General features: G+C 50.1%; 1 protein-coding gene across 2 annotated transcripts in view; it reads right to left on the bottom strand.

Annotated features, from left to right (window-relative positions):
• Positions 1 to 27,098, bottom strand: part of CSE1L (chromosome segregation 1 like) — a 154,823-nt gene that overhangs the window by 51,244 nt on the left and 76,481 nt on the right. For both annotated transcript variants that reach the window (XM_075350646.1, XM_075350645.1), the window contains exons 13-20: positions 17,088 to 17,290; positions 16,539 to 16,623; positions 14,729 to 14,790; positions 14,360 to 14,499; positions 13,134 to 13,237; positions 12,283 to 12,380; positions 12,039 to 12,189; positions 3,046 to 3,254 (exon numbers count right to left, since the gene is read on the bottom strand). In XM_075350646.1, coding sequence (XP_075206761.1) covers positions 3,046 to 3,254; positions 12,039 to 12,189; positions 12,283 to 12,380; positions 13,134 to 13,237; positions 14,360 to 14,499; positions 14,729 to 14,790; positions 16,539 to 16,623; positions 17,088 to 17,290 — 1,052 coding nt within the window. The remainder of the gene's footprint in view (positions 1 to 3,045; positions 3,255 to 12,038; positions 12,190 to 12,282; positions 12,381 to 13,133; positions 13,238 to 14,359; positions 14,500 to 14,728; positions 14,791 to 16,538; positions 16,624 to 17,087; positions 17,291 to 27,098) is intronic.

Raw genomic sequence — 27,098 nt, 5'->3', positions numbered from 1 at the left:
TCTCCTCCAGAGAAGCAGAGAAGGTACAAAAAAAAAAAAAAAACCGCACTGCTGCAAGCTGAGGGGAAGAAAGCTCCTGCCGTCCTCATACCGACTTGGCCCAAAGGACAACCGGGCGGACCGCAGAACCGTAAGTGAGGAGCCATCAGGCACTGACATAACGGCCCGGGCTGAGCCACCAGAGGTGAATGAGCCCACTACTTGACCACCGTTGGTGGACAGGGGAAATCCAGTCCTCAGAATCACGCTTCATGGGAAGCGATCAGAGCGGACCCTGGCTGGTCCCAGGGGCCTGAAAAACTGGAGAGGTTAAGGAACACACGTTGTGTTCACCTAGATAAGGTAACACCGGCGGATTGAGGTCCAGTACAAAATTATTGTACCGTAGGATCCATATAGAGGTGCCGTCCGCCACTGATACAACTATCTGGGCTGAAAGTCTAGACACCGGAGTGGCTACCCTTGGCGGATGAGTACACTCCTTGACCACCTCAGATGGGAGGGGGAGACAGGCAGCAGAACTCCGCTGTGGGGTCTGCAGGATAGGCTGTGGGCTTGGACGCAGCGGGCTGAAAACTGGAGTGGTGAAAGAACACACTCCTCGTCATGTTTAAAGCATACTGATGCATTTCTGCCAGCGGGGAACACTTCCCTGATCAGGCGTATGGAGGTCCAGTAAAAGAATAATGGACGTAATCCAATCATTCGCATCTGCGTCACCTACGGACGGATCGTCCGAGCCCGTGGTAGAGACATCCTCCTCGTCCAGCGAGTCAGCTCGTAATCGGAGCTGCGGGACGGGGAGGACAGGGGACCCTGCGTCTCCCTGTCAGGAGGACGGGGTCTGTGTCCAGAAGGAGAGTCCTTTGTGAGCTTTGCTGAGCGAAGCAGAAAACGCCCTGAGAAGGGGGCTGCATGCTCAGCAGATGCCGGGACAGCCGACCCCTGGAGATTCCTACGGGGGTCAGCCCCCGAACCGGAGCAGCTGGAGGGACCATTAATGAGCTCCCATGTATAGCCGTACGAGACTACCTGCAGGGGATAATAAAAACAGCCTGCAGTCTCGCTCTGTGACATGCTGCAGAGGTGGGGGCTCTGTCTGGAATGGCTAGAATACCCAAGACAGAGGTTCAGCCTGGGAAGAATCCCGGCTGAGGCCTTGCTACTATCCACCACATAAGAACCGTTACAGTGTGTCGGTTCAGGCATATAAGGTTACATGCAGAACATGTAGAGCTTTGCTGCTAGAGTGAGACATGCTGCTGAGGAGGAGATTCTATGATAAGGAATTAACTCCTTCATGCCCTGAGAGTGAATAAAAGTGCACAACCAGAGGTTGTGACTTATCAGGCCGCTATATGTGTGCCCTCCAGATTCCAGCCTGGACCCCCAGCCAGATATTCCCTCCCTCTGCTGCAGAGCAGCCAGCGCCGTCCAGTGTACTAAGACGCTGAGAAAATGGCGCCAGAGCGAGGGGGGGGGGGCGGAGGTTAACCCAGAAGCGGGAATCGGAGGGCGAAGGAGATGTACAGGGGAGGGAATCATCTCCTCAGATAGGAGTGTCCTCCCCTGTGCAGAGCGGCCGGCGGGCGGCTCTGCAGCGTCCCCCTGCATGTCTGACATGCAGGGGAACGAAACGAAACTAGGCCGCGGCTGAAGCCGGGGCCTAGAGTTATACATGCGGCCCAGAATCAGGCAACATCGGCGCGGTTCCCAGTAAAAAACCGTGGAACCGGCCGGAAACACAGTAAAAGCAGCATTATCAAGCATCACTGTCCCCCACATTAAAAGTGCCCCACATTGCAGAAAGGACCCTCTGAATAACGTCTCTATACTTAGCTTTGAGACGCAGGGTCCAGTCCCTGGTGGGATGGGGGTCCAGTGCTCCTTCCAGCAGGGTCCTGCACCAGGGCTGCGGATGGAGGCCGGTCTCCTGCAAGGCAGAGAGAACCGTGTTGGCTCCAACTTCAAGCCAGAGCCACTAGAGATGGTGAAGGAGCGCGGCATGAAGGGCTCCTGCCCTGAATCAACCTTAACAGCACTGCCGCCAGGGGAGTGTGAAGGGACATGCCGGGAGTCCAGTGGACCCACTTTTCTTCCAAATCTTTAGAAAAAAAAAAAAAAAAAAAAAAAAAAAAAAAAATCAACTCTTCTTCCAAAGAGAATACATGTGTGTGCCTCCTGACACAAAGCAAAAAACTGGCTAGATCTGGCTGGCAGGGGGTGTATATGCTAGGAGGGAGGAGCTACACGTTTTTGAGTGTAGTAACTTTGTGTGTCCTCCGGGGGGCAGTAGCATACACCCATGGTCTGGGTCTCCCATAAAGGAACGATAAAGAAAATGTGCTGCCTCTTTAGGCCGGGGCCACACGGAGGACTAATGCGATCCTCACATGACACTTGGCTCCCGCTGGCAGCACAGCAGGAGCCGAGTGTCATGCGGGTGTCACTGCGACTGAGGTCAGATTATGCGATCGGACCTCAGCTGCGGGGGGGGGTGGGCCGGTGCTGAGGAGGGGAGGGATTTATCTCCCTCTCTCCTTCGTAGCCGGCTATTGCCATTCTCGCTCTGCAGTCGCATAACACCAGTGTACCGCGAGTGCAGTGCGATTTTTCTCTCGCCCAATAGACTTGAATGGGTGCGAGAGAAACCAGGAACGCATTACAATCTCAGCATGCTGCGATTGTTTTCTCGGTCCGATTAGGGCTGAGAAAATAATTGCTCATGGGTGCTGACACATATGGGTGCTGATAATATTGGTCTGAGTGCAATGCGATGTTTTAACGCATTCCACTCTACGATTTTCATGCCGTTTGTCTTAGGCCTTAATGTAGTGCTGTGACACCAGAATTACTAAATATGACAGAAAACGTTACAAGATTCTTAAGAAAAAAAAACAAAACTGAAGCATCATCACCAACATGAGCATGAAAACTGTAGAGTGCCGGCACCTCTTGACCCGGGCACCTGGATTGAGATACAGAACGTACTGTACCATGGACTAGTTTGTGGGAGGGTCACACAATTGCTGCACGGTTACTCACAATTTTATCAGTGGCATTGGCTGCAATTAATCTTGATCCTCTCTCCAGGAAGGCTTGTAAGAGTCTCACTAGGGGAGGAATATTTCCAGTTCTCTCCCACAAAATCGGCTGCAGAAGGTGCGGGAACAAGGACATGTAGGAGGAGGGGATGTCATCTTTGTGCATCTCCAGGAGCAAAGACATTACTTGAAAAACATACGGCATAAACTCTACAGAAATAAAACAGAGCAATGTACAGTACAACCAGGGGCAGATGATCAGTGAAAGACCCGATTGGAACACGAGGGTTTGAAAGAAAATAAAGTTACACAGTAATGAGACAAAGTACCAGTCAAAACTTTGGACACACCTGTTCATTCAATGATTTTCCTTGATCGTACTGAATTGTAAGATCAAACAAAGTAACAAGACTACAAAAGGAACACGTAAGGAAAAAAGGAGTAATGAAACACGGGTTAAACAAACCAGAATAAGTTAAATCGTAGATTTCTCAGTCGCAAATCCCCTTTACTCTGATGACCACTTTTCACCCCCTTGACTTTCTCTCGAGAAGCTTCATCAGGTCGTCACCGGAGATTACTTTTAAATCAGTCTCGAAGTTCCCAGAGGAGCTGAGCACTTGTCGCTCCTTTGCCTTCACTCTGCATCCAACTTTTTTCAAACCATCTCCATTGGGTTGAGGTTGGGTGATGGTGTAGCCATATCTTCGGGAGCAGTCTCCATCCCTCCCCTTCTTAGTCACTTGGCCGTTACATTGCCTGGAGGTGTTTTGGATCATTGTATTGTGTCACCTCAAATGATGGTCCCACTAACTACACACTATAAGAGATGGCAGTCGTTGCAGAACACTGTGGTAGTCCTTCTTGGTAATGTGCCTTGTATTTGGAGTAAATCAAGAACAGTGTCACCAGCAGAGCCACCCCTCCATGATGCACAGTGGCCAAAATGCATGTTAAAACCACCCGTTTACTTTTTGTTTCAGAAACACATCGCGCTTAATGCCAAAAGTCTCAAATTTAACTTCTCAGATCACAGTACAGATTTCCACTGATCTGATGTCCAGGTCCTTGTATTGCTTGACACAAACAAGTCTCTTCTTGTTAACACTCCTCAGTAGTGGCATATTTACAGAAATTTGCCCATAAACATCCATTTCTCAGTCTCCTCTAGACACTTGATGCTATGTGGTGTCTGCAACTTGATGTCTGTGCATCAATAAGGGCTGTTATCTGAGGCACTGCGAGTTTGTTTTTTGAAGCTGGTAACGTTGATGGACTTATCCTCTGCAGCATAGGTAATTTTTCGCCTTGGTTTCTTGTGGTGGTCTTCATGAGAGCCAATGCTTATAGAGATTGATGTTTTGATTACTGCGCGTGAGGATACCTTCATGGTTCTAGCTCTTTTCCGGATTGACTGATCTTCATATGTTAAAGTAATGGTGGACTGTTGCTCTTCGTTCAGTGATTCTTGCCATATTCTGGCTCAGAACAGTTGTGAAATAGGCTCAGCCCTGTATGTAGCTGTGAACCAACATTGTCTCTGCAAAATACCTCATGGTCACAAACCCTTTCTGAAGGCCGGCGAATCCACTAATGAACTCTTAACAAGGAGACCAGTTAATTGGAAACCATTCCAGGTGACCGCAACTGGAGAGAATACCAAGAGGATATAAAGCTGTCATTAGAGTAACTAGGCAGACTCGTGAGGAATCTCAGGTTTAACACATTCTGATGTTTCACCAGTGTTAAATTGTGTTTTTGCTGCCTTCAGTCTGAAGCTACAATGTGCATATTCCAATAAGTTCAAGGAAACCCACTGCATGAACAGCTATGTCCAAACTTTTGGCTGACACTATACATCTGTGTGAGCAACACATTTCCAGTCTCTAGATTACTCACAACAAGTAGATGTATAGAAAGTGAAAGACAAAATGACATAAGCATAAAACCTTTTATTTATAAAAGGTACGAGGTATTTTAATAAGGATCAAAAGGAAAACCCGTAGGTGACGATCCCATAAAATTGTAAAACCACACTGATGATGCAGCTAGGTAAAAGAAGGGAATTTTGTTTACTTACCGTAAATTCCTTTTCTTCTAGCTCCAATTGGGAGACCCAGACAGTGGTGTATAGCTACTGCCCTCTGGAGGCCGCACAAAGAACTACACTTAAAAGTGTAAGGCCCCTCCCCTTCTGGCTATACACCCTCCCGTAGGAGTACAGATTCCTCAGTTTTAGTACCAAAGCAAGAAGGAGGAAAGCCAATAACAGTTTCAAAAACAAATTCAATCCGATAACACGATCGGAGAACTTAAGAAACAACATGAACAACATGTGCACCCGAAAAAAACGAAACCCTAAGAACAAATAGGGCGGGTGCTGGGTCTCCCAATTGGAGCTAGAAGAAAAGGAATTTACGGTAAGTAAACAAAATTCCCTTCTTCTTTTTCGCTCCTAATTGGGAGACCCAGACAGTGGGACGTCCAAAAGCAGTCCCTGGGTGGGTAAAAAGATACCACATGAACGGGCTGTCAGACAGCCTCTTCCTACAGGTGGGCCACCGCCGCCTGAAGGACCTGTCTACCTAGGCTGGCATCTGCCGAAGCGTAGGTATGCACTTGATAGTGTTTGGTAAACGTGTGCAGACTCGACCAGGTAGCCGCTTGGCACACTTGCTGAGCCGTAGCCTGATGCCGCAATGCCCAGGACGCACCCACGGCTCTGGTAGAATGGGCCTTCAGTCCAGATGGAATCGGAAGCCCAGCAGAACGGTATGTGTGAAGAATTGGTTCCTTGATCCACCGCGCCAGGGTGGATTTGGAAGCTTGCGATCCCTTATGCTGACCAGCGACTAGGACAAAGAGCGCATCAGAACGGCGTAGAGCCGCCGTGCGAGAAATGTAAATCCTGAGTGCTCTCACCAGGTCCAACAGATGTAAACCCTTTTCAAATTGGTGAACTGGATGCGGACACAAAGATGGCAAAGTGATATCCTGATTGAGATGAAAGGAAGAAACCACCTTGGGAGAAAACTCTGGAATTGGACGCAGTACTACCTTGTCTTGGTGAAACACCAGGAAGGGAGATTTGCAAGATAACGCCGCTAGCTCGGACACTCTTCGAAGAGACGTGACCGCCACAAGAAAAACTACCTTTTGTGAAAGCCGAGAAAGGGGAACCTCTTTCAAAGGCTCGAAAGGCGGCTTCTGGAGAGCAATGAGAACCTTGTTCAGATCCCAGGGTTCCAATGGCCGTCTGTAAGGAGGAACGATATGACAAACTCCTTGGAGAAACGTGCGTACTTTAGAAAGCCGTGCCAAGCGCTTCTGAAAGAATACGGATAGCGCGGAGACTTGACCCTTAAGAGAGCTAAGCGACAAACCTTTTTCCAACCCAGACTGCAGGAAGGAAAGAAAAATTGGCAATGCAAATGGCCAGGGAGAAAACCCTTGAGCCAAGCACCACGCTAAGAATATCTTCCACGTTCTGTGATAGATCTTAGCTGAGGATGGTTTTCTAGCCTGTCTCATTGTGGCAACAACCTCATGAGATAAACCTGAGGCCGCTAGGATCCAGGACTCAATGGCCACACAGTCAGGTTCAGGGCCGCAGAATTCAGATGGAAAAACGGCCCTTGAGACAGCAAATCTGGACGGTCTGGTAGTGTCCACGGTTGGCCTACCGTGAGATGCCACAGATCCGGGTACCACGACCTTCTTGGCCAATCTGGAGCGACGAGTATGGCTCGATGGCAGTCGGACCTGATTTTCCGGAGAACTCTGGGTAACAATGCTAGAGGTGGGAACACATAGGGGAGTCGGAATTGCGACCAATCCTGAACCAAGGCGTCTGCCGCCAGTGCTCGGTGATCGTGAGACCGTGCCATGAAAACTGGGACCTTGTTGTTGTGCCGTGACGCCATCAGATCGACGTCCGGCGTCCCCCAGCGGCAACAGATCTGCTGAAACACGTCCGGGTGAAGGGACCATTCTCCTGCGTCCATGCCCTGGCGACTGAGAAAGTCTGCTTCCCAGTTTTCCACGCCTGGGATGTGAACTGCGGATATGGTGGACGCTCTGCTTTCCACCCACGTCAAAATCCGTTGGACTTCTTGAAAAGCTTGGCGACTGCGTGTTCCCCCTTGGTGGTTGATGTACGCCACCGCCGTGGAATTGTCCGACTGAATCCGAATCTGCTTGCCTTCCAGCCATTGTTGGAAGGCTCGCAGGGCAAGATAGATTGCTCTGATTTCCAGAACATTGATCTGCAGGGTGGACTCTTCCAGAGTCCACATCCCCTGAGCCCTGTGGTGGAGATACACCGCTCCCCACCCTGATAGGCTCGCATCCGTCGTGACCACTGCCCAGGACGGGGGAAGGAACGACTTTCCCTGTGACAATGAGGTGGGGAGAAGCCACCAACGCAGAGAGTCCTTGGCAGTCTGAGAGAGGGAGACAGTCCTGTCGAGGGACGTCGATTTCCCGTCCCATTGGCGTAGAATGTCCCATTGTAGAGGGCGCAGATGAAACTGCGCGAACGGGACTGCCTCCATTGCTGCTACCATCTTTCCTAGGAAATGCATGAGGCGCCTCAGTGAGTGCGACTGGCTCTGAAGGAGAGATTGCACTCCAGTCCGTAGCGAGCACTGCTTGTCCAGTGGAAGCTTCACTATCGCTGAGAGAGTATGAAACTCCATGCCAAGATAAGTCAGAGATTGGGTCGGGGTTAGATGAGACTTTGGAAAGTTGATAATCCACCCGAAACTCTGGAGAGTGTCTAGTGCCACCTTCAGACTGTGTTGGCATGCCTCTTGAGAGGGTGCCTTTATAAGCAGGTCGTCTAGATACGGGATGACCGAGTGACCCTGCGAGTGCAGAACAGCTACTACTGCTGCCATGACTTTGGTGAAGACCCGGGGGGCTGTTGCCAGACCGAAAGGTAACGCTACGAACTGCAGGTGTTCGTCGTGTATGACGAAGCGTAGGAAACGCTGATGCTCTGGTGCGATCGGCACGTGGAGATACGCATCTTTGATATCTATTGATGCTAGAAAATCTCCTTGAGACATTGAGGCTATGACGGAGCGTAGGGATTCCATCCGGAACCTCCTGACTTTTACGTATCTGTTGAGCAACTTTAGATCCAGGACGGGCCGATACGATCCGTCCTTTTTTGGGACCACAAACAGATTGGAGTAAAAACCGTGACCTTGTTCCTGAAGAGGGACGGAGGTCACCACTCCTTCCGCCTTTAGAGCGGCCACCGCCTGGAACAGAGCATCGGCTCGGTCTGGTGGTGGAGAAGTTCTGAAGAAACGAGTTGGCGGACGAGAACTGAACTCTATCCTGTACCCGTGAGACAGAATATCCCTCACCCAACGGTCTTTGACGTGTGACAGCCAGATGTCGCCAAAGTGGGAAAGCCTCCCACCGACCGCGGGTGTGGGAATCGGAGACCGCAAGTCAGGAGGACGCCGTCTTGGCAACGGTTCCTCCGGCTGTCCTTTTTGGGCGTGACTGAGACCTCCAAGAATCTGAGCGTCTCTGGTCTTTTTGAGTCTTTTTTGACGAGGCGAATTGGGACCTGCCCGGTCCTCGAAAGGACCGATAACCAGACTGACCCTTCCTCTGTTGGGGTCTGTTTTGTCTGTGTTGCGGTAAGGATGAGTCCTTACCCTTGGAGTGTTTGATGATTTCATCCAAACGCTCTCCAAACAATCGGTCACGAGAAAAAGGCAAATTGGTTAAGCACTTCTTGGAATGAGAATCTGCTTTCCAATGTCTCAACCACAGGGCCCTACGCAAAACAACGGAGTTGGCTGACGCCACTGCCGTGCGGCTTGTAGCGTCAAGAACAGCATTAATCGCGTACGACGCGAATGCCGCCATTTGCGAGGTCAATGGTGCTACCTGCGGGGCAAATGCACGTGTGACGGAGTCAACTCGCGCAAGCCCGGCTGAGATAGCTTGGAGTGCCCATACGGCTGCAAAAGAAGGCGCTAATGACGCTCCAATCGCTTCATAGATGGATTTCAGCCAGAGCTCCATCTGCCTGTCAGTGGCATCTTTAAGTGCCGCTCCATCTTCAACTGCAACCAAGGATCTAGCTGCAAGCCTGGAAATTGGAGGATCCACTTTTGGACACTGGGTCCAACCCTTGACCACCTCAGGGGGAAAAGGATAGCGTGTATCTTTAAGCCGTTTAGGAAAACGCCTTTCAGGATAAGCGTGGGGTTTCTGGATTGCGTCTCTAAAGTCAGCGTGGTCCAGAAAAGTGCTTAAAGTACGCTTAGGGTATCTGAAATGGATTCTCTCGTGCTGCGAAGCTGACTCCTCCACAAGAGGAGCTGGTGGGGAAATATTTAACATCTTATTGATGTTAAATATAAGATCATTAACTATGGCGTCACCATCTGGTGTATCTAGATTGAGAGCGGTCCCAGGATCAGAATCCTGATCAGTTACGTCCGCCTCATCACCCATAGATTCATCTCGCTGGGATCCTGACCATTGAGATGAATGTGAAGGCCCGTCATAGCGAGCCCGCTTAGGCTGCCCGGGGCCATCGTCCATGTCAGAGTCTTCACCCTGAGGTGTATATGCCCGTCCCGGAGCTTGGAGCTGAGGGGGACCAGGGGGCAATGATTGCACAGTGTCCGTGGCCTGAAGTACAGGCCTAGCTCGCAATGTGTCAAGAATTTGTGACATAGTGAGAGACATTCTGTCAGCAAAAGCTGCAAACTCAGTTCCTGTCACCTGGACAGCATTCACAGGTGGTACACCCTGGGTCACGTCCAGCAGAGGTCCCGACTGTGCAAGCGCCGCAGGGGCCGAGCACTGCACACAATGGGGGTCCGTGGAGCCTGCCGGTAGAAAAGTCCCACATGCGGTGCAGGAAGCATATAATGTCTGCGCCTTGGCACCCTTGCGTTTTACGGGCGACATGCTGCTGGCTCTCTGCAATGTGAGAGAGTCTATAGCCAAAGGGCGACCAGCGCTATGCAATACAAAGTATTTGTAGAAACAAAATACTAAGAATACTACTGGCACAAGAGGGGGTGAGCCCTGAGGGCTGCTTACCGCCCGCTCTGCAGAATTCCTTGTCTGGGTCTCCCCGGCTCCCCTCTGCAGCGCAGCGTGTCAGCAGGAATGGCTGCCGGCGTCTGTGGAGAGGGGCGGTCCGTGGGAGTTCCCAAACAAAAGTGCGGGAAACAGTGTCCCCTCTGTGCCGATTGTGAGGGCTGGAGTATGTAAAAACGACTCCAGCCCTCGGCGCTGATGCACTGGCCAGCGTCCCGCCCCTCTCCTGACTGGCAGGTCTGGGGGCGGGAACGAACGGAAGCAGGCCGCAAAAGCCGGGGACTCGAGTTATCAGCGCGGCCGCCGTAAAAGCGCGGGCCGCGCTGAAGTCCCCGGCGCACCACAAGTGCCAGCCGCGCCGCAGTCCCAGCGGCCGGCGTGACCGATTCCTAGACGTGGCCAGCGTCCCGCCCCTCTCCTGACTGGCAGGTCCGGGGGCGGGAACGAACGGAAGCAGGCCGCAAAAGCCGGGGACTCGAGTTATCAGCGCGGCCGCCGTAAAAGCGCGGGCCGCGCTGAAGTCCCCGGCGCACCACAAGTGCCAGCCGCGCCGCAGTCCCAGCGGCCGGCGCGACCGATTCCTATAAGTGTGCCTGCTTCAGCGAAGCTGAATGAGGCCATGGCACAAGCGCCGTAGCGCTGCTGTCCCCCGGCGCACTACAACACCCAGCATGCTGCGGTGTGAGCGCCTGCACGGGGACACAGAGTACCTTGAGGAAGCAGGGCCATGTCCCTGATGTACTCCGCTCCATCCAGCATCTTCTCCAGGGGCTGTAGATGGAGCACGGTCTCAGTGCCTGGAGACCAGTAAATCCCACTTCACCCAGAGCCCTGTAAAAAGGGATGGGGAAGGAATCAGCATGTGGGCTCCTGCCGCCGTACCCGCAATGGGTACCTCAACCTTACAAACACCTCCGACATACAGTGGGGTGAGAAGGGAGCATGCTGGGAGCCCTGTATGGGCCCTCTTTTCTTCCATCCGACATAGTCAGCAGCTGCTGCTGACTAAAAACAATGGAGCTATGCGTGCGTGTCTGACCTCCTTGCGCACAAAGCTAAAACTGAGGAATCTGTACTCCTACGGGAGGGTGTATAGCCAGAGGGGGAGGGGCCTTACACTTTTAAGTGTAGTTCTTTGTGCGGCCTCCAGAGGGCAGTAGCTATACACCACTGTCTGGGTCTCCCAATTAGGAGCGAAAAAGAAAAACCCAACATATTAACAGAACTTGCCATCGCAAGTAACCTGACTGCTGCAGCCAATCATAGGGCACAATGGTCAGATGACCCAAGAATGGAAAGCAAGGTAGCCTTTCCTAGATCCAAAGGGGTTAGACAACCTGACTATGGCTGATTTTATTGGTCTTCACGCCTCCCTATGATTTGCAAGTTTAGTTGAAGGGGTTGTCGGGACACAATTAAAATTGTACTACTTTCTTCGTTAATATATATATAAAAAAAAACACAACACAAACAAAGACAGACTACTGGCAGTTATCAGGATCCAGTGCAGGCCACTATGCAGTCTTCGATTACAAGGGCTTCAGTACAGCTGCTGGACCACCATGACCGGCAGTTGGCTGCTGTGGTCAGGTGTCTTTCGTATCACCTGTTATGCCACATTGCGTTAGACATGTGACGATAGCAGCCAATCATAGAAAGCAGTGGTCCTGCTGCCGTTTTGAACAGTGACTACGTCCTGCCGATGCAAACGCAGACCACAGAGTGGCTGGACCTGGTTTCCGGTAGGACAGTATAGCTTCATTTGTTGTTTTTAAATTTACCAAGCAAACGTTAAGATTTATCAATTTTGCCCAAACAACCCCTTTAACTTGTCACGGAATGCCTTTAACACCCTCACATATAATGTCCGTTCATAAATTCATCCATTTTCTAGAGTCCTTCTTCATTACTTACCTTGCACATCGTTTCGGAGTATCTCTGTAAAAACCATAAATAGTGCATCTTCGAAGCTGGAAACGGTAGCCGGATTGGCCCTGCATGTGATCCTTACTGAGAGGCAAATGGACTCAAATAGGTAATGGTTAAAATGTGGCTTGCTGGGGTTCTATAAAACGTGAAACAAAAAAAAAAAAAAGTTAAGTACAGAGCATGAGCAGGTCTGTGATTTGCATGAGCAGTGCCATGCAGGGCCACTCACCTTACTGACAGCCAGCAGCTTCTGTGTCAGCTGTGGGATGACAGAGGGGATGTACGGGATGATGGCCTCCTGCAGCAGGGAGAAGCTTCTCATGATCGCTGGCAGAAAAGCAAATGTAAGAATGAAGCGGATGCCACATGCAATCTGCTACCACACTGTCTCCAAGGAGGCGTTTTTACCGGTGTAATATCATTAAGGGTACGTACAGAGGTTTTTGGAGGCGGTTCTAAAACATTGCTCAAGAAATGCTTGCAAGACTCTTCCTATTTATTTCTATGGTAAAACAACTTTGCTGGTTGAGTGTTTTCCTTGTCCTTCAGTAAGTCACTTCTTTGAAGAGGCTTATGTCAAAAACACTCTAAACCATGCACTGTACACGCAATATGCTGCAAAAAAAATAAATAAATAAAAATGACTCGAGACTTTTCCAAATCGCCTCAGAAAAAGAAAAACTCCCCAAAGGAGCGTTTCGTAAAGTGGCCTCCGCTAGAAAACCAATCATTTATGACCGCCTCCAAAAAACTGTACGCAGACCCAAAAGCTAAGATGTAATCTGGGGAAAAAAACCAAAAAACTTTTGGTGGCGTGGCAGGCTGCACCCTTATTACATTACTGTATGGCAGAACTACCTGAGCAAGTCTGAAAAACATAAAGGCCTCTCTGTGAATAGTCTAAGAAAAGCAAAAGGCAATAAGAGCGAGTATGGCATTGATTAGTGCACAGCAGGTCGGCTGAGATGGCCACCAATGACAAGAGATGGCAGCCGTGATAGAAGGGCTCCAAATCAGCACACAGGGCCGCAGGTACTGAGCTCACATGTGCTTTTTAACCAGCGCTCGCTCACCACTTACCTTTCATGATGTATTCGTTCTCGGAGGAGACTGGTAATGACAGAGCTTTGAACAGATTGGACAGAAGTTGTTCTGTGTAAGGTAACATGTCAGCCGCAGAGATGCTGGGGACAGAGAAAGCACATGGCAGGCACATTACACTCCCTCATTACAAGGTATCTAATCTATAGCACAGAAGACCCCACATTTGACACCCAAAAGACTTCCGCAGCAAGTAATAACCATGATGGTTTTATTTCCACTGGGAAGAAAGGAAAATGCTAGTGCCAGACCCTTCTGCCCCCTTTGGACAAATCTGGCAGCAGACAAGTACAAAGTATCAAAATCTGTCTTTTCTCATCCATCGAAGCCGTATAGGGAGGTTTGGGGAGGTGCGTAGGAACATAGGAACACACATCTCACCCCACAGATAACACATTCCTTCTTTGTGTGAAACCACCAATAAGACTTTCACTCATCCTTATGAATACCGTCCCTGTTCATTGTTTGTACATTTATCCATTAGTTTCATTCTCTTTGGTTAACCCTTTCTTGAACATATAACGTGGAACTATAAACTATGTTATAAAGCAAAACTATTGTAATTGTTATAAAGGCACAGATGTTTATGCGATGACATCTATACATGGATTATTTGCACACACAGATAATCTTATTACATTTGAACAAACAACCTATAGCCCAGGCTACCCTCACACTTCTAACCCAGAAAAAAAAAGGTCAGACATGTAATTGCAGACAGACTTAACACAAAACTGGCCAACACCACACATCGATGAACACTCTGCGACTATGGGCGCTTTTCCATCTGCGATTTTCTTATGCGAGTGCAATCCGATACTAAATCGGATAGCACTCGCACCAGTGTTAATTTATGTGACCATGCCATCCTGAGCGTTTTTTCTCCATATTAATCGCCCTCAGTGATATCGCAGCATGCTGCGATTGTTAGCGAGGCTCTCGCACCCCAATGCAACCCTATGGGAGCGAGAAAAATTTCGCAAAATGGATGGCATACGTATGTCACACGGATCCTTGGTATGAAAAATCTACAGACTCGCATTGGCACTCGCATGTCATACGAATGCTAGGTGAGAAAAAAAACGCAGACCATACGCATGACACTCCCCCCACTTTCTGGGCGAGTATCGCAGAGATTATTTAATTGCAGATGGAAAAGCGCCCTAATGGACAGGGTAGACAAGAAACGACCAACAGGAGCTTACAGGGTAGCGTTGGCAGCACCTCCTCGCATGGTGAAAAATCGCTCCAGGGAATGAGCTGCGTATGTGTGCACAACGATACTCTCTGCCTGCAGGTGAGCGATCAGCAGAGGTATAGCCACCAGAAGCTGATCCTTAGGAACCTGCAAAGTACAGAAGACATGAGAGCGTCAGGAGGCTGGACATCTGTTCATTACACGCCAGGAATACAAATCTGAGAATATACACATCTATTAGGGGCTTAGAATAGCGTTACGCCATTTCTCTGGTGGAAAGTCACAAATTACGCTGCACTCTGTATTTACAACCATTTACAGTTTTCTGTATTAATGGAGCTGTCATGTCATAGTGGTAGCAGCGCCACCAAGTTACCTGACTCCTGAAGAACATGATGTACTTTATTCCATCGGCTTTCAGCACAGGATATTCATTAACTGGAAAAAGTAAATCCAATATGAGAATAGACAAAAGATCCACATGGGTAACATACACCCCGGTTACACCTCCCACAGGCTCCTCAGTACAGCACCCACAAACTTGTCTAGTTTTTATTTCCACTTTTGGAAGTTTAATTCTTCCATTGATGGAGCTGGGTGAGGCTCGTTTTTCCTGAGGCAATCCGACATTTTGATGCCATGTTTGGGTACACACTTTGATCTCTTTTCAATGCAGTTTTTGGTCGGATGTGAGGAGACTGAACAGTAATTCCAGAGCTTGTTTATAACAGTGTTATATTTCAATAGGAATACCAAATTTGTGAATTGGTAAAAGGAGGGGATGATTTAACCTTTATTTTTTATTCTTTTAATATTTTTTTAAAACATTTATGGGCTTATTTCTTGTACCCTTTAGAGAAATTGAATCTGTGAAACTCCGATTGCTTATTTCAGTGGAAATAATCTATGAAACACAGCATGTGGCAAGGCTTCATGAAAGAACAAGGATGGCAGCGACTGGGGGCCCCTTCAGAAGGCCACAGGCTGCTAAGTGAGCATATCAGGACCACAAGATCGCATTGGTTAAATCTCAGTGCAAGCGATTGACAGCATCCTTTAAATGGTTAGAAAGCAGTGATCAGAGTAAGCTCTTATCGCTGACAGTTGTAGAACACCTGTTATGATCTGGTCACCGTGGACGATCACAAAAATCTCATCAGCAGAAAAACACTGACCGCAATCCCCCATCTGTCAGACCACACTAGAAGTAGCCGTGGAGCGTTCCTAAAACACACCTAGACGCCTCGTCACAGCCGGAGAAACTTACTGCACCTCACAGATAGAAATGAAGAAACCTATCTTGCCTAGTAGTAGTCCCTAAAGGAATAGCAAGCCCCCAATATATAAAGCCAACGGTGATGTAAAAAAACACAATAAACAGGAAATATAGATTAGCAAAGGCGAGGCCCAACTTCCTAGATAGAACAGGACAGGAAAGAAAACTGATTGCGGCCAGCAAAAAATAGCATTCTCCTGATAAAAAATACTGAGACCACACGGACTCTCCACCACTATATCAGGTACTCTTGGAAATACTGGGAGAAACAAAATACCAAAAAAAAAAAAAAAAAAAACCCCACAAGAAATACAAAAGTGCAAATAATAAAATAGAACAGGTAGAATCTCCCTTTTCTTGCAGTGGGGCCTGCAGAGGGGGAACCCCCGTGCTCATCAAAACAGAAAGACAATTCCTCTCCTGCAAGAAAACAGACTTTAAGCAAAATGAAAAGAAACACAACCACCCTTAGGTGTGGATCAGGCAATAAAGCAAAGAACTTGCAACTTATCTGGAATGGTACAGGCACAGGATAAATGGAAGGGCAAACTCCAAGCCAATTCAGAGACTGAGGAAAAACATGTATTATCGGCCCCAGCCAGCAGACACTGCTCTACTATATAGCCCAGGCTGATCTGCATTTGGGCTTCCCAAACTCCCACACCTGTTAAGTCACAGTCAGCTTCATATCCAGTCCTGACCACCAGAGGGAGCTCCAAACCATCACCCACTTGGATGACATTCACAACAACCACTCCATAAGCAAATTTTCATTATGTGGTCACAAATGGGTTAACAACTTCAGAATTAATAACAGACATAACATCTGCTAAAAGAATACACAATCCATTGTAATCGCTCTTAGTTACTGCGTTGTTTATGCTCACATGTTCTGCCCCGTATTACTCACTGTTTGCAGACTTGAGATCAGGAAGGATGTGATTGATGAAGAATTCTGTTAAGTTGACCAGTTCATTAGCTTGTGTTATACCGTGCTGCCAAGAGAAATATAGACCAGTCACCACCTATATCCATGAGTGCACCTTTTGCTAGACCAGAGTGATGCATTGGAAAGTACGGCCAGGTCTGCAATTATGGCGCCTAACCTACTATGTGACTGAGGTTAAATATATGTACTATAGACAAGTTCTCCGATATCTAGAAAAATAGACTGTGTGCACCAAGTCCCTGATATCAGGGACCCACATGCTTTGACAGTAGTGCTACACACAGTAAGGGCTCTTTCAGACGTCCGTAATCAACTGTCCGATTTTGGATCACAATGACCAGACAGGCGAGTGTGTGTCCTGACCAGAGTATGACAGCTGCATATATATCTATGAGGCTGTCACGCTCAGTTAGGGAGATGAGCAATCAGTCTTTGCATTGCGATCCAAGAATGGACTGATGATCACGGACATTTGAAAGAGCCTTTACTGGAATCAAGGCTCAATCAGACCTTCTGTGTTTGCGCCTTGGATGCCAGCGACGTCACTAAGTAGATGGCAGCGTCTTTGTGCTTCCAGTTGACAGTTGGGTTTTTGGCGTATTCCTGGAGCATGGAACTGACGTAACACGAGAAGATATTGGTGACCGGACCCTCAAAAAACTTGCACAAACCACGGACAAGATCACAAGCAGCACGGCGTCTGGTATCAATATCTGGTGAAAGATAAAAAATTAAAAACTAGTTAGTGGAAAATATCCAGACTCCTCTCCAAAGCTAAATCAAGGAGCGTCTGCCTAAAGTGCATCGCAACATGCTGCACGTCACAACAGCACACATTTGAAAGACTTCATTTGGCATTTAATTGCTGCATTACCCAACATATTCAACTTTAATATGGTCTGTGGTTGTAAAGTAGCTGAGGAGCCCAGGAAGATATAAAAAAAAGAGAATTTTGTTACTTACCGTAAATTCTTTTTCTTATAGTTCCGTATTGGGAGACCCAGACCATGGGTGTTTAGCTTCTGCCTCCGGAGGACACACAAAGTACTACACTTAAAAGTGTAGCTCCTCCCCCTGAGCTTATACACCCCCTGGTAGCCAGTCCTAGCCAGTTTAGTGCAAAAGCTGAAGGAGAATAGCCATCCACAAGTAGAACCGAGTAAGAACCAGAACAACCGGAGACTCTGTCCACGACAACAGCCGGTGATAACACACGGAACAAGAAAATTGCCAACAGGCAACAGGGAGGGAGCTGGGTCTCCCAATATGGAACTATAAGAAAAAGAATTTACGGTAAGTAACAAAATTCTCTTTTTCTTTATCGTTCCTTTGGGAGACCCAGACCATGGGACGTTCCAAAGCTGTCCCTGGGTGGGAATAAACCGAAAAAACTAAGAAGTAGGAGGAGCCTAACTTCACAAGTGGGCGACAGCCGCCTGAAGGATGCGTCTGCCCAAGCTCGCATCTGCCGAAGCACGAGCATGCACTTGGTAGTGCTTCGAAAAGGTATGCAGGCTAGTCCAAGTGGCAGTCTGACAGACTTGTTGAGCCGTAGCCTGGTGCCTAAAAGCCCAAGAGGCACCGACAGTTCTGGTCGAGTGTGCTTTGATCCCCGGCGGGGGAGGCACCTGAGTACTCTGGTAGGCGTCCGAAATGGTCGATCTAATCCAACGGGCCAAGGTCGGCTTAGAAGCAGAGAGACCCTTGCGCCGCCCTGTGGTTAGCACAAAAAGAGAGATGCACCGCCTAAGCGCAGCGGTGCGAGACACATAAATCCGGAGAGCACGCACCAGATCCAGAGTATGCAGCGCTTTCTCAAAGCGATGAACAGGGGCCGGACAGAAGGAAGGCAAGGAAATATCCTGGTTAAGGCGGAAGGGAGAGACCACCTTAGGAAGAAAGTCCGGGGTCGGACGGAGAACTACCTTGTCTTGGTGAAAAACCAAAAAAGGTGACTCCGAGGAGAGCGCAGCCAAATCAGAGACTCTCCTGAGAGAAGTTATGGCAACTAGAAAGGCCACCTTTTGAGAAAGACGATACAAAGAAACCTCCCTAAGAGGCTCAAAGAGGGGTTTCTGCAATACCGTGAGGACCAAGTTAAGGTCCCAGGGATCCAAGGGCCGCCGATAAGGCGGAATGATGTGAGACGCACCTTGCATGAAGGTGCGGATCTGAGCCAGCCGGGCGAGACGCCGCTGGAACAGCACTGATAGAGCTGAGACTTGTCCCTTGAGAGAGTTGAGGGACAGTCCTAGCTGCAGACCGAACTGTAAAAAAGACAGAAGGGTCGGAAACGAGAATGGCCATGGAGAATGGCCGGAAGAGCGACACCAGGACAGGAAAATTTTCCAAGTCCTGTGACAGATCTTGACGGAGGAAGACTTACGGGCCCGAGTCATAGTGGAGATGACTTCAGGAGGAATACCAGAAGCCGTCAAAATCCAGGACTCAAGAGCCACGCCGTCAATTTGAGTGCCGCAGAATTCGGGCGGAAAAACGGACCTTGCGAGAGCAGGTCTGGACGGTCCGGAAGATGCCACGGCATCTCCACGGACAGTTGGAGCAGGTCCGGATACCAAGCTCGCCTGGGAAAGTCCGGTGCAATGAGGATGACTCGACGGCCCTCCATTCTGATCTTGCGCAGGACTCTGGGCAAGAGAGCTAGAGGGGGAAACACGTAGGACAGACGAAACTGGGACCAGTCTTGAACCAGAGCGTCCGCGGCGAAGGCCTGAGGATCGTGGGAGCGAGCCACGTAAACCGGAACCTTGTTGTTGTGACGGGATGCCATTAGGTCCACGTCCGGAGTGCCCCACTTGCGGCAGATTGACTGAAAAACTGCCGGGTGCAGGGACCACTCGCCACCGTCCACGGATTGACGGCTGAGATAATCTGCCTCCCAGTTTTCTACGCCAGGGATGTGGACTGCGGATATGGTGGACTTGGAGTCCTCCGCCCATTGAAGAATGCGTTGGACCTCCAACATTGCCAGGCGGCTGCGTGTCCCGCCTTGGTGATTGATGTAGGCAACCGCTGTCGCGTTGTCTGACTGGACTCGAATGTGCCTGCCCGCCAACAGGTGGTAAAAGGCTAGGAGAGCTAGAAGCACAGCTCTGGTTTCCAGCACATTGATTGAAAGGGCTGACTCGGACGGAGTCCAAGTGCCCTGAGCTCTGTGGTGGAGATGTACCGCTCCCCAGCCGGATAGGCTGGCATCCGTGGCGAGAATCACCCAGGACGAAGCCAGGAAGGAGCGCCCTTGGGACAGGGAAAGGGGTCGAAGCCACCACTGAAGAGAGCTCCTGGTCCGTGGCGACAGAGCCACTAACCTCTGTAAGGAGGAAGGCCGCTTGTCCTAACAGCGGAGAATGTCCAGCTGCAGAGGACGCAGATGGAACTGGGCAAAGGGAACCGCCTCCATGGAAGCCACCATTTGACCCAGCACCTGCATCAGGCGCCTGAGGGAATAACGGCGGGGTCTCAGGAGAGAGCGCACCGCTAGCCGGAGAGACTGCTGTTTGATTAAGGGCAACTTCACAAGTGCCGGCAAAGTCTCGAACTGCATCCCTAGGTACGTGAGACTCTGGGTCGGAGTCAGAGTGGATTTGGGAAGATTGACAATCCACCCGAATTGGGCTAGGGTGGCGAGAGTGAGCGAAACACTCCGCTGACAGTCTGCGCTGGATGGACCCTTGACCAGAAGGTCGTCCAGATAAGGAAGCACTGCTAACCCCTGGAGGTGCAGGACCGCAATCACTGCCGCCATGACCTTGGTGAATACCCGAGGGGCCGTGGCTAGCCCGAAAGGGAGAGCCACGAATTGGAAATGATCCTCTCCTATTGCAAAACGTAACCAACGCTGATGTGACACTGCGATTGGCACATGTAGATAGGCATCTCTGATGTCGATGGACGCCAGGAACTCCCCTTGGGTCATAGAGGCAATGACTGATCGCAGAGACTCCATGCGAAAATGCCGCACCCGGACATGCTTGTTGAGAAGCTTGAGATCCAGGATGGGCCGGAAGGTACCGTCCTTTTTTGGAACTAGGAAGAGATTTGAGTAAAAACCTCTGAACCGTTCCTGAGCGGGAACTGGGACAATCACTCCGTTTGCCTGCAAGGACGCCACGGCCTGCGAGAAGGCGGCGGCCTTGGAGCAGGGGGGAGTTGAGAGAAAAAATCTGTTTGGAGGGCTGGAAGAGAATTCTATCCTGTAGCCGTGAGATATGCTGTCTCTCACCCACTGATCGGAGACCTGCTTTAACCAAGCGTCGCCAAAGTGGGAGAGCCTGCCACCGACTAAGGACATGGCTGGAGCGGGCCGAGAGTCATGAGGAAGCTGCCTTAGTGATAGCCTAGACACCGGAGGGTCTACCTTTGGGGAGTGAGACCACTCCTTGACCACCTCAGGTGGAAATGGAAACCGGTCATCAGAACCACGCTTTGGAAAGCGTTTGTCAGGGCAGGCCCTGGGTTTGGTCACAGCGGTCTGAAAACTGGAGTGGTTAAAGAACACACTTTTCACTCTCTTAGGCAAGGTAAACTGATGTTTTTCTGCCAAAGAGAGTTGCTCCTCTGACACTGGCGGATTGAGATCCAGCACAGAATTAATAGAAGCAATCAAATCACTAAGATCTGAGTCACCCTCAGAGAAATCGATGGGATACATAGCCTCCGAGCCCCCAGTGAGGGCATCCTCCTCATCTTGAGAGTCAGCTCTTGAGACAGAGCCGTGGGATGGGGAGGGGGAGGAAACCCTGCGCCTTCTCTTAGAAGGACGGGGTCTGGGATCAGATGATGAATCCTCCGTGAGCTCTGATGGACCGTGGTCAGAGGATAAGAGTCCTCTGTCAAGAGTATTAGAGGCACCCTGTGAGGGGGGCTGATGCATATTCAAAGTCCTGGACAAAAGTCCCATGGACTCAGCAAATGACTGGGATAGGGACCTAGAAAAGGACTCTACCCAGGCCGGGGGTTCAGTCACAGGTGCAGCAGCAGCCTGAGAGACCACTGGGGGTGAGACTCCAGGCTGTGGCACCAAGTTAGAGCAACCATCACAGTGTGGATAAATGCTCGGCTCAGGCAGCAGGAGCTTACATGCAGTGCATGCAGAATAAAGCTTTGGAGCCTTGCTCCTTGTGTGAGACATGCTGCTGGAGTGGGGGGCTTTGCAGAGAATGAACCCCAGGGAGAATATACAGAGGTCCACAACCGGAGACCGGCTGTGGCTTACCAGACCGCTGAGCGTGGTGTTGTGTGCCCTCCAGATCCCGAAGCCCGGTCCCCCAGTGCGCAGCACCTCAGCAGAGATGCAGAATGCAGGATGTTCCAGAGCAGAGTGAACTCTGCCTGAGAAATGGCCGCCGGAGCGAAGAGAGGGGGCGGGACTAGGGGCGTTCCTATAAAAGAGTGGGAACTGGAGGGCTATAGAGACCTGCAGGGAAGGAGGGACGCCCCAGCAGTGGGGAGTGTCCCTCCCCTGTGTAGAACGGCCGCCGGGAGGAGCCGAACCTGTCCCTCTGCATGAGTGACATGCGAGGGCAGGAAAATGAAACTAGGCCTCCGGCGAAGCCGGGGCCTAAATTTAAGCGGCGAGGCCGACAAGCAGGCACCATCGGCGCGGTTCTCAGGCAAAAGCTGGAGAACCCGCTGGAAAAGTTAAAAACAATCACATACAGCATACTCTCCCCTTACAATAAAGAACCGGGACCCCCAACATAAACGTCTCAGGTACTTAGCTGCCGAGACGCAGGGCCATGTCCCTGGGGATGAGTGCTCCGGTCCAACAGAATCCTCAAGGGGCTGTGGACGGAGACCGGACTCCTGCCAGGCATGGAGACCGTGCTGGCTCCCACTTCAAGCCAGAGCCCAGAAGGGATGGTGAAGGAGCGCGGCATGTAAGGCTTCAGCCTTGTAAATCAACCTTAACAACACCGCCGACACAGTGGGGTGAGAAGGGACATGCCGGGAGTCCAGACATGGACCCGCTTTTCTTCAAACTCTTTCCAAAAGTCAAACAAATCAGATGAGAATGCATGTGTGGATGTATGGCCTCCTGAACACAAAGCGATAAACTGGCTAGGACTGGCTACCAGAGGGTGTATAAGCTCAGAGAGAGGAGCTACACTTTTAAGTGTAGTACTTTGTGTGTCCTCCGGAGGCAGAAGCTAAACACCCATGGTCTGGGTCTCCCAAAGGACCGATAAAAGAAAATAGATAAAGAGTTAGAAGCTCCCCCACCAGGGCGCTGACTGACAGATTCTCAGTTAACTCATTTGGTATCCAGTAATAAAAAAGAAAAAAAAAAAAAGTGTGTAAGATGGTGGTCAAGTTCCTACCTCTGAAGACACCAAATGTGTATATTATATACACACACGAGATATAAAGTAATGTTATGTAGTAATGTATAGTGTAAGGTAGTGTCATGTATAAGATGTAGCAGAGTTGAGAATGTTACAGTGTAGAGGTGTTGCAGTACTGATGATGTAATGTATGTGTATGGGTATAAGGTGTAATGGTATGTAGATGCTTAGTAAGGTACTATAAGTGTTATAGATAAGGAGGTGAAAGGTTAAATCTGCCCGGCAACAGACAGGTGACAGTTGGGATTAGCCTATAGGGGAGGAGCTAGTGTTGAGGGAGAGAAGAAGGGAATTTTGTTACTTACCGTAAATTCCTTTTCTTCTAGCTCTTATTGGGAGACCCAGACGATTGGGGTATAGCTACTGCCCTCCGGAGGCCACACAAAGCACTACACTAAAAAGTGCAAGGCCCCTCCCCCTCTGGCTATACCCCCCCGTGGTATCACGGGTTCTCCAGTTTTAGTGCCAAAGCAAGAAGGAGGAAGCCAATAACTGGTTTAAACAAATTAACTCCGAATAACGTCGGAGAACTGAAAAAACCGTTCAACATGAACAACATGTGTACCCGCAAACAACCAAGAAATCCCGAAGGACAACAGGGCGGGTGCTGGGTCTCCCAATAAGAGCTAGAAGAAAAGGAATTTACGGTAAGTAACAAAATTCCCTTCTTCTTCAGCGCTCTATTGGGAGACCCAGACGATTGGGACGTCCAAAAGCTGTCCCTGGGTGGGTAAAGAGATACCTCATGTTAGAGCTGCAAAACAGCCCTCCCCTACGGGGATGTCACTGCCGCCTGCAGGACTCTTCTACCTAAGCTGGCATCCGCCGAAGCATAGGTATGCACCTGATAATGTTTGGTGAAAGTGTGCAGACTCGACCAGGTAGCTGCCTGGCACACCTGTTGAGCCGAAGCCTGGTGTCGTAGCGCCCAGGACGCACTCACGGCTCTGGTTGAATGGGCTTTCAGCCCTGAAAGAACCGGAAGCCCTGCAAAACGGTAGGCTTCCAGAATTGGTTCTTTGATCCATCGAGCCAGGGTGGCTTTAGAAGCCTGCAACCTCTTGCGCGTACCAGCGACAAGGGCATCGGAACGGCGTACGGGCGCCGTGCGTGAAATGTAGATTCTGAGTGCTCTCACCAGATCTAGCAAACGTAAATCATTCTCATACCGGTGAACCGGATGAGTGCAAAAGGACGGTAAGGAGATATCCTGATTAAGATGAAACGAGGATACTACCTTAGGGAGAAACTCCGGAATGATGCGCAGCACTACCTTGTCCTGGTGAAACACCAGGAAGGGAGCCTTGGATGACAGAGCTGCCAGCTCAGACACTCGCCGAAGCGATGTGATCGCAACGAGAAACGCCACCTTCTGTGACAGGCGAGAAAAGGAAACTTCCTTCAGAGGCTCGAAAGGCGGCTTCTGCTCTATATGCAAGCCTGGAGATTGGAGAATCCACCTTTGGACCCTGGGTCCAGCGCTGACCACGTTAGGGGAAAAAAGGGATAACGTGTATCCTAAAAACGTTTGGAGAAGACGCTTATCTGGTAAGCGTGGTGTTCCTGGACTGCTTCTCTGAAGTCAGCGTGGCCAGAAAAATACTCAATATCTGCGTGAGACACTGAAAAGGAACTTCTCCTGTTCGTCTCCTATCTCCACTGGGGGAGCTGAGGGAGAAAGATCCAACCTTCCATTGATGGACGGTATAGGATCATTCCGTATGGCGTTACCACCCGGTGTATCCGGATTGAGAGCGATGTCAGTATCAAAGCCCTGAAGAGCTGCCTTTTGTTCAAGTAGATTGCCCATGGGTGCAAGTCTCTATATTATGACTACTCCGTCCCTGTCCATGGACAGGGTTGACAGGAGGTTTCTTTGGCCACAACTAGTAGAGACCCCGGCAGACGAAGTGCTAGAGACCCCGGCAAACGACGTGCTACAGGGGAGCATGCACACAATGGGACGGTGTCATGAACAGCATCCCATGTAGTAAAAACAGCACTGAAATCTGTGTTGCTTTTTTGTCGCTGCCGACTAGCCATCTAGAAGTATATAGCCAAGATTGGTGGCCGTACATTGCAATGTATAGCATACAGGCATAAAGTACAAATGACCACTGCAGCACAAGCAATACAAGCAGCATAGAAGCCTGTGCCCTGGCACCCCTGCTCTTCTGCTGCTGTATACTAGTCATCTAGGGGAATATAGCCCAGAAGAGTGACCCTACAGTGCAATGTATAGCATACAAGCACAAGTACAAATGAACACTGCAGCACATGCAATCCAAGCAGCATAGAAGCCTGTGCCCTGGCACCTCTGCTCTTCTGCTGCTGTAGACTGGTCATCTAGGGGAATATAGCCCAGAAGAGTGACCATACAGTGCAATGTATAGCATACAAGCACAAGTACAAATGCACACTGCAGCCCATGCAATACAAGCAGCATAGAAAAAAACCTGTGCCCCAGCACCCTTGGTTTTCTGCTGCTGTAGTCTAGCCATTCCAGGAGAATATAGCTAATACTAGCGACTGTACAGTGCAGTGTATAGCATATCAGCATAAACACAAATGAACACCTCAGTCGTGCAATACAAGCAGCCTAGAAAGCCTGTGCCTTAGCACACCTGCTTTCCTGCTGCTGATGTGTCGCTCCCCAGCGGGCATCTAGCGACCTATGTAGTTAAAAACAACACATGTATACACTGCAGTTAAATCGTGGTCAGCACTATTGTGCCTCTTACCGCCCGCCTATAAGCGGGTGTATGATCGCCACTGTCCTGCCTTGGTGCCCCGAGCTCTGCAGTAATGGCTGCCGGCTTCTTCCCCAGCTCGTGTGAGTAGGGGCGGGCCGTGGGCGTGCCCCCAAGGCAGAGCGGGAATCCGGCGTCCCACAGTGTGCAGTGAGAGGGCTGGAGCATGTAAAAAGGCTCCAGCCCTCGGCGCTGCTGATTGCTCAGCGCCTGTCCCCTTCCCTGAGTGACAGGGAGGGGGCGGGAACGAAGCGGCACTAGGCCGCAGAAGCCGGGGACTGGATTTATAAGCGCCGCCGCCGTAAAAGCGCGGTCGGCGCCCAGTCCCCGGCGAACTACAAGTCCCAGCCGCGCCGCCGCTCCCGGAGCGTCCGGCGCGGTAGTTCCCAAAACACAAAGTCACTCAGCAAAGCTGCAGTGACTGTAACCCATTACTGTCCCCGGCGCACTAGCACACCCAGCAAGTCTGGAGTGTGCTGTGCCTGTGTGTACGGGGACACAGAGTACCTGTAATGGTGCAGGGCCATGTCCCTGAACGGTACTCCAGCTCCGTATCCAGCAGGTTCAAATGGGTCTGTGGATGGAGCCCGGCGTCAGAGCTTTGAGGCCGGCAGGATCCCACTTCCTCAGAGCCCCTCAGGGGGATGTGGAAGGAAAGCAGCATGTGGGCTCCAGCCTCCGTACCAGCAATAGGTACCTCAACCTTACAACACCATCCAGGGGTGAGAAGGGAGCATGCTGGGGACACTATATGTGTCCTCTTTTCTTCCATCCGAAATAGTCAGCAGCTACTGCTGACTAAAATCTGTGGAGCTATGCGTGGATGTCTGACCTCCTTCGCACACAAAGCTAAAACTGGAGAACCCGTGATACCATGGGGGGGTATAGCCAGAGGGGGAGGGGCCTTGCACTTTTTAGTGTAGTGCTTTGTGTGGCCTCCGGAGGGCAGTAGCTATACCCCAATCGTCTGGGTCTCCCAATAGAGCGCTGAAGAAACGGTTTGTGTGGTAACATCAGTTAGGGCCCAGTCTGACAGGAACAGACCTCAGATGTGAGGAGCAGCAGAGCCGCATAGTATGGGTGATCTGTGAAAGGGAAGGAAACCAAGAATCACAGAAGTGAGAATATAATAAGAGAAAAGAGCCACCTGCAAAGCAGATAGTGACTGGAGCTAGATCCTTATCCACTGAGCAAGTGAGTGAACTAGATAGACTTATCCCTAAGGAAGATGCCGAGCAGTACATCCCTTAATAGCTTATAGCTCAAGAAGAGACGAGCCTGAAAGGAAGATGGAACCAGCGAATAGAGAGCACTGGGAAGCAGAACCAGAAGCATCAGAAGGCTAATAGCCTGGTCTGGCCATATTGGCACAATGCCTAAGGGAGGATATGACATGAAACCACAGT

The sequence above is a fragment of the Anomaloglossus baeobatrachus genome, chromosome 5 (genome assembly GCF_048569485.1).
Source record: "Anomaloglossus baeobatrachus isolate aAnoBae1 chromosome 5, aAnoBae1.hap1, whole genome shotgun sequence".
Classification (NCBI taxonomy): domain Eukaryota; kingdom Metazoa; phylum Chordata; class Amphibia; order Anura; family Aromobatidae; genus Anomaloglossus; species Anomaloglossus baeobatrachus.
Note: the sequence above shows the minus strand (reverse complement) of the source record. Positions and strands in the feature narration are given on the sequence as shown.